This window comes from Camelus bactrianus, chromosome 35, assembly GCF_048773025.1.
Source record: "Camelus bactrianus isolate YW-2024 breed Bactrian camel chromosome 35, ASM4877302v1, whole genome shotgun sequence".
In the NCBI taxonomy this organism is placed as follows: Eukaryota; Metazoa; Chordata; class Mammalia; order Artiodactyla; family Camelidae; genus Camelus; species Camelus bactrianus.
The window spans coordinates 6,721,999-6,729,518 of NC_133573.1; the positions used below are offsets into that span (position 1 = coordinate 6,721,999).

At 56.6% G+C, this 7,520-nt stretch overlaps 1 protein-coding gene across 1 annotated transcript; it reads right to left on the minus strand.

The window, feature by feature from the left end:
- Positions 1-753: 753 nt before the first annotated feature.
- LOC105074026 (insulin-like growth factor 1 receptor) lies at positions 754-4,468 on the minus strand. The gene is given in 3 exon segments (XM_010961456.3): positions 754-836; positions 839-1,246; positions 4,372-4,468. Coding segments are annotated over 3 exon segments (588 nt in total).
- Positions 4,469-7,520: the final 3,052 nt, after the last annotated feature.

The following is a 7,520-nucleotide window of genomic DNA, read 5'->3' on the forward strand; positions in this document are numbered from 1 at the left end:
CAAATAACAACCTAGTCAAAAGCAATTAGAGCTGTGTGAGCGTGAGAGTTGGAAGGGACACCGGGGACGGCCGGACGGAGGGCATCACCGGCGTGGCCCTTAGCGCGCACCAGGCTGCCGGGCTCACCCGGGGCCTCCCGCGGGGATGGTGGGGGAGGGAGTTTGGGGTTTGAGCAGAATTTGGCAGTGTTAACACGGTACCGACCTTGGATGATGGCCCTTTTTAAATTTCCTATGTCCCTAAAAAGTTAAAGATACAGTTACAAAATTCCGTCTCAACATGCTTTTTCATAAAGACCTATGGTGAACGGCAGGTGTGTTCAGGGGCCACGTGGGGCCACCCAATAGAAAAAGGTGTCCTGGCTGGGCTTGCGGCCAATGTGTTTCCATCACGAAGCAGAAAGAGAGAGAAAGGAGAGAGACAGAGAGAAAGAGAGACGAGAGGGAGGAGGAAGAGAGATGAGAGGGAGGAGGAGGAGAGACAGAGAGAAAGTGAGGAGACCCAATTTTCAGGGCTTCGGTTGCTATTAAGTGTTGTCTTTAAGGTTCTTAAAGGCCCGTGTCAGTTAAGGGTTTGGGTAGGGAAATAAAAAGCTGCTTGCATATTGAAAAAAGGAACATCCCAAATGTGTTTACTGCAGAGAAGCCGTCTCCTGTGGGCAGCAATGGCAGTTCTGAAGATCCACTGAGGTACAGGAGGCTGCGGATAGATTGTTAGCACGCTCCCCCCACCCGCCGCCGAGCCTGCGCACGTTACTGTTTGCCCGGGACTCGGCTCCAGGAGCAGCAGGTCGAAGACTGGGGCAGAGGCAGGGCCCGCAGGTTCTTGCGGCCCCGTTCATGTGCGTGTAAGGCTGTCTCTCGTCGAAGCTGGCTCGCAGGACCAGCACGCCGGGGCCGGGGCCCTTCTCGGCCTTGTGTCCTGAGTATCTGTCAGACAGCAGCAGGGAGGACGAGGAGGCCAAGGGGTCCAGGGGGACGCTCTCCATGTTCTCTGGCTCCAGGTCCAGCTCCTCGGGTTCAGGCGGCTTGTTCTCCTTGCTGTAGTAGAAGGACACCTCCTGGAAGCCGGGCTCCATCTCGTCCTTGATGCTGCTGCTGGTCTCCAGGAAGGAGGGCCTCATCTTGGGATTGTACTGCCAGCACATGTGCATCAGCTCACACCTGCGGGGAGACAGGCAGACGGGCCCACGCTGGAAGGGAGGACGCGGCCCAGCAGCCTCGGGGGCCACCATGGCTTCCCGACCTGCGCGGGGATGCTGGTGTCGAAAACAGTCCTGCTGCCTCTCTGGGCCTCCAGCTGGCTCGACAGCGCAAGCAGCCCTCAGCTTCTCCTAACTTACGTCCCATGGCTGCATTCACTTCACCCGGACCCGGGACCCTCCACAATACAGAACCCAAACTCCCACTGCCCGAGAAGACAAGGACACAAGCAGGTTCACAAAAGCAGGTTCACACAGACTGCTTATTACAGGAATTCGATTTGAAAGCATCTCTTGCAGCCACTGATTAAACATTATTTCCAGAGTTAGAATGCAAGAAACCTCCGGTCTCTCACTAATAAGGCCAAGGAGTGATCACATCTTTCTGGACAGTGATCTCTCTCTTAATCCCACCTATACTACTTCTCAGCTTCCCCTGGTGGCGAGGCACCACTGGCAGAGAACCGAGGGCTGGCAGGGGGAGGGTACAGCTACAAGACAGAAGGGGCGTGTGCTCCCCTGCCCCCCGGTGCTGGGGCTCAGGCTGCTCGCTGTGTGCCCAGTGGTGGCAGAGCCGGCCTGGGAGCCAGCGAGGACCTGAGCCAGATGCCAACAAGCCAGCAGGGAGAGCCCCGTGCCAGGGTCCCTGCACAGGCCTGGGACAGGTAGGGAGGGCACCTGGGCTGCTGCTTCAGGGAAGTCCTCAGGGTCACGTGGCCACGGGGAGCGGCCCGGCCAGTGGGCCTGAGTCCCCGAGGGCAGGAGCTACACACGGGAAGAGAAAGGCAGGACGGTGCTGCCTGACCCAGGAAGGCCCAGGCTCAATGGGCTGGGAAGATCCATGGGAGAAGGGGTGCTGCAGGGGTCCAGCTGAGCAGACCTTGGGAGCCAAAGGGAGGATGGATGTACAGACGTCCAGGCCAGAGCAAGTTCTGAGTAGGTTTCCCTTCCCTTCCACTTCTGTTCTCCAGAAAATTCCATCCTGTGTTTTGTTTTATAACTTCTGGCTAATGAAGTGCTTTTCAGTAAAAGTGGCCAAATGGAACTTCCCACCTCTAGGAAGCTCCAAGCACCCCAAACTGGCTTCCAGCCTCTGTCAGGCTGGCACTTGACAGACCGACCACCGGCCTAAGTCTGGCCCCAGGAAAAGTCCAAGGATAGAAAGCCCGTGGGGCCCAGGGAAGCTCCTCTACCAGGTACCTTGAGAGACGCAGGGGAGAAGGCGCCAGGTCAAGTCAGATGGAAGAGGATGTGACCTTGAGGGAGGGTGGCAGTGGGAGAGAGGCCTGCCATCTGCTTTTGTAAATCATGTTTTATTGGAACAGAAACAGCCACTTGTTTACATATGGTCTGGGGCTGCCTTCAAACCACACCAACAAATTGAGTAGTTGACATTGGCCTATGAGCCTGAAATACTTACCGTGCGGCCCTTTACAGAAAAAGTTTGCCACCCCTGCTCAAGAGGAGAAAAAATTAGACAAAACATGAAAACTGACTAGGTTTTTCCCTTCCAAATAAACCACCTCCACGAGGTCACGACCCTGCCTGCATGGCAGTTAATTAGTGCTCTCGGAAGTCTTACGGGGTAAACTGCTTTCCCCTTCACGAGTCTGGGAAGGTGTGGGGCATGGTATGTTCCATTTTGTAGGTGAGGAAGCGGAAGGATCAAGAGATTAAATAATTTGTCCGAGGCCCCCAAATCATGAGAGTGGAGCAGGGATGGAGTTCTCTGTGAAAGCTGTGGTGACACTGAACGCCACATACCCCAGAAAGAGGAATCTTCTCTTAACCTAAACAAGAGAAGCCGGAGTCCTGCCAGCAGACCCTCCCTCTTCCGGCCGCCCGCCTGGCAGCTGCGGGGATGCAGGGGACTCTGCAGGGATAAACCGGCAGCTCTTCCTTGGGTCAGAGGGCAAACAGGCCTCCTTCCATGCCCCACCTCCATCACTTTCTAAGAAAAAGGATCCCCCAAAAATAAAAATTAAAAAGAGTCATAAATACACTAAATCCCTCTCCATGGCCTGGCTGCAATTTCCTCTCTAGCTGACTTCTCCCTGAATAGAAGCATGGTCAGAGCCGAGGACACATGGTGCCCCTGGCTCCCGGCCCCTGTGGCCGAGGAGGTGCCACCAGCAGGGGAGGGACTGAGTGACGTGAGCACAAACGAGCCCCGTGACACCACTTGTAAACCATTCCAGAGTCACAGCCCTTCCTGTGCTGCCCATAAAAGGAAGTCTTTTTACTCTGTGGGATTCAAAGCCTTTTTTACACTATCTCCACAAGAAAACCTTCCAGTAGACTCTAGAAGGATTTATGAGCTGATAAAACTCCTCTTTAAAATCACATTTTTTTACAACTCTGTGAGCTGGGGCTGTCCTTTCCTGAACCCATCCCCACCGCTGGAGGGTGGGCGTGCATGCGCACAGCCCTTCACCTGGGACAGGGGCGGGACCAAAGGGTGGCCCCAGGAGGCCGGGTGACGGTCAGGGGTGTGACGACCCAGGGACAGCCGTGCTTCCCTTCCTCATCCTGCTCACTGTCCCCACCCCACCCTTGGCCCTGCTGCATGTGGGCTGGTTGCGACCACAGGCCAGGATGCCTACAGCAGCCTGGCACCCGAGTCAGCACAGCCAAGTCCACGTGATGACTGTCACAACAGAGACCACATTCCAGAAAGGACCTGCGGGGCTTGGCACACCCAACCGCCAGGACTGTCTTGTGACCACTTCTCAGCCAGGAGCGGCAGGGGGACGGGGTCTGCCAGATTGCTCACCCCAGGCTACTGTTTCAGGGCAGAGATCAAAGGCGGGGCCCGTGGGCCGTGGGAAAGCCCACCACAGGCTAGCTGGGCAGGAGGGGCTGTTCCTGACTGTTTGGGTCCTACTCATGTCCCCCTAAACCAGCACAGGGTTCCCAGCATGTGGGGGCTTTCAGCAGCAACAGGGAAAGCCATGTCTGAAAAGTGGAAAACCACCCATCTCCATGTTTCAGACTCACTCATGAGTCGAGGACTCTCTGGGTTAAAAAGTTTAAATTCCTTTCTGAACGCCAGACACTGAGGACTTCCCTGGCAAGTGGGGCACTGACCTGTGATGCTGTGGAAGCCGTACCCGCAGAGAATATGGCTCTTGGCTGAAGGGTCGTGCTGGGCACACACCCCTGCTCTCACCTGAACCCCACAGCAGCAGGGTCCAGTCCTGCTCATCCCCGGACGTGATGAGAGCTGGGATGGCTCCCCACAGCTCCGTCTCTGAGCCGGCAGCCATCAGCGCATGCTCAGAGGGGCTCAGGACATTTGTGGCCTAAGTATGGATACCTGAGCCCAGGAGAAGGGTAAGAACAAACCTTGTTGTCAATTTAAAATACAGACCCACCGGCGAACCACAAGCCGAATCTGTCTCCCCTGCTTGCTCAGTCAACTCACACTGACCCCGGGTGCTGGGACCTGCAGGCCTGGACACTGCACGGCAGGGACCGTGCAGCCTTTCCTCCAAAAGCCCCCACATCTTGTGCCATCGAGGGGGTCGGGACTGTCAGCTGCTCTGGGGGGCCTGGCTCCGTCTGCCCAGAGGCCCTGCTGAGGGCCTGCAGCGTCTTCCTGGTGCCGAGCTGAAGTCCACCAGCTGCCCCACCTCACGTTACCCTCTGGGTGCCGTTCACACCCCCGGAGCCACACAATTGAAGTGGCTTCTCTCCCACGTGGAGACCCAGCAGAGCTTTCAGGCAACTCCCAAGGGCTCGGGGCCTGACTCTCTCCTCTGGGAGAAACGAGAGTCCATTCTTTCATTTTCTGTAATAAAAGAGCGGCTCTCCCAGAACACGTCTTCCTTAACTGAACTCATCCATAAATTCACAAGGACGACACAGACACTCCCTATGAAACCAACTTGCCTCCTTTCATTTTGTTCTTTTCTTCGGAGGGAGAAAATCTGCCAAGGGGGTTCTGGATAGCAAAGCAGAAATGCATCCTGGATTACACATTTAATATCGCAGAGTAACCTCTCCATGTGAATTTACTTGTCACTCTATGCTGGGAACAGGAAGTGCACTGCCTTTCCCAGGGCAGGGGGCTGCTTCCCAGGCATATTAAATTAATATTAAAACTCCAGTCACCTGGGGCGGATCAACTTCAGGAGTCCCTCAGAAATCTCTGAGGAGATTTCTCAGAGACAAGTGTTCACCCAAGTCAAAGAGGAAGTGCAAAGCCTTGCCCCTCCTCCCTCCACCCCCAAACCATACGGACAAAGCTCACACCTGCTTTCTCGGACCATTTCTAAGCTTGCTAAGACACCGCCGACTCCAGCAGGCCTCTCTTCTGGCACCAGACACTTCACTGCAAATTCAGCGGGTGTCCCTCCTCACACTCCATTGCTTATATTTTTGCTCTGAGAGATTTTTCTTACGATGGGCTGACAAAAAAGCAGTGGCCACGCTATTCAAAGTGGAGAGTGGCTAGGTGGGTGTGGCAGCTGGCCTCCGAGACCCCAGTGGGCCCCAATTCCTGGTGCCCGGGCCACATATAATCTCCTTTCACTTCGAATAGGGTGAAACCCGGGGAGATGGTGGACTCCGTGGAGTGTGACTCCTAGGCCATTAATGACACTTCTAGGCCTCTGCTCTGCTGTGGGATCCTTTGCCCTTGGGCAGGGTAGGCAAACTCTGGGCCCCTGCACCACATCTGGCCTGCTATCTGATTTTCTCAGGCCTATGAGCTAAGAATGCTTTCTACATTTATAAACGGTTACAAGAAGTCAAAGAAGAATATTTTGTGACAAAAATGAAAATTACATGCAATTCGATTCTCAGTACCCACAAATAAAGTTTGGTTGGCGCACAGCCTCACTTGCTCCTATGACATCTGGGACTGCTTGTGCAAGATGGCGGCAGAGGGGAGTCGCTGCAGGTGAGATCGAATGGGCCCCCAGTGCTAAAAATATTTATTCTCTGTCCTTCTAGAGAAAAGGCTTGCTGAGCCATGCTCTAGAAGCCAGCTGCATGGCAAAGAGAGACTGAGGCATTTGTGAGGGTGCAGTGGAGAGGTGGCCATCAGACACGGGGCCATCCAGACCGAGGCTGGGGCTGTGCACTGGGCAGCTCCTCATGGCCAGCCCCAGGTCCCCGGCCGGCCCAGGAGAGGGCAGGCCCAGGTGAGGTCAGGCCCAGGAGAGAGCAGTACCAGATGAGGGCAGGCCCAGGGGAGGGCAGGACCAACTGAGGGCAAGACCAGGAAATGGCAGGCCTAGAAGACCGCAGGCCAAGCTGAGGCTGACCCAGGTGAGGTCAGGACCTGGTGTGCACAGGCCCAAGAGAGGGAAGTCCCAGGGGAGGGTAGACCCACATGAGGGCAGAAACAGTTGAGAGCAGCACCAGGTGAAGGCTGGCCCAGGAGAGAGCAGGCCCAGGAGAGGGCAAGCACAGGAGAGGGCAGGATCAGTTAAGGGCAGGCCCAAGAGAGAGCAGGACCAAGTGAGGGCGTGCCCAGGTAGGGGCAGGCCCAGGAGAGGAAAGGCCAGGTGAGGGCAGGCCCTGGTGAGGGCTGGAACATGAGAGGGCAGGCCCAGGAGAAGCCAGGCACAGGAGCAGGCAGGCCCAGGAGAGGGCAGGCATAAGGGAGGGCAGGACCAGAAGAGGGCAGGACCAGGTGAGGTCAGGCACAGTTGACGGCAGGCCCAGAGAGGGCAAGCACAGCAGAGGACAGGCCCAAGTGAGGGCAGGCCTTGGTGAGGACAGGAATATGAGAGGGCAGGACCAGGAGAAGTTAGGCCTAGGAGACGGCAGGACAAAGTGAGGGCAGGACCAGGAGAGGGCAAACCCAGAATAGGGCAGGCCAAGCTGAGGGCAGACTCCCAACATGCACTCACCTGGGCCGGGCCTCACCTTGTCCTATCCTCTCCTGGTCCTGCCCTCTCCTGGGCCTGCGCTCTCCTGTGTCTTCCCTCACATGGTCCTTTCATCTCCTGGGCCCGCCCTCACTTGGGCCTGCCAGCACCTAGCCTTGCCTTCTCCTGGTCTTGTCCTGTCTGGGCCTGACCGTACCTGGGCCTGCCCTCGTTGGGGCGGCCATCCACTGCTCCTGCCCTCTCCTGGAAATGCTGAAACATGGTCCTGCCCTCTCCTGGGCCTGCTGTCACCTGGTTCGGGCCTCTCCTGAGCCTGCCGTCACCCGGTTCTGTCCTCTCCTGATCCTGCCCTCACCGGGACATTTCCTCACCTGGGCCTGCCCTCACCTGGGCATGGCTCACCTGGGACTGCCCTCTACTGAGCCTGCCGTCTCCTGGGTCTGCCCTATTCTGGTCTTGCAGACATCTGGGCCTGTCC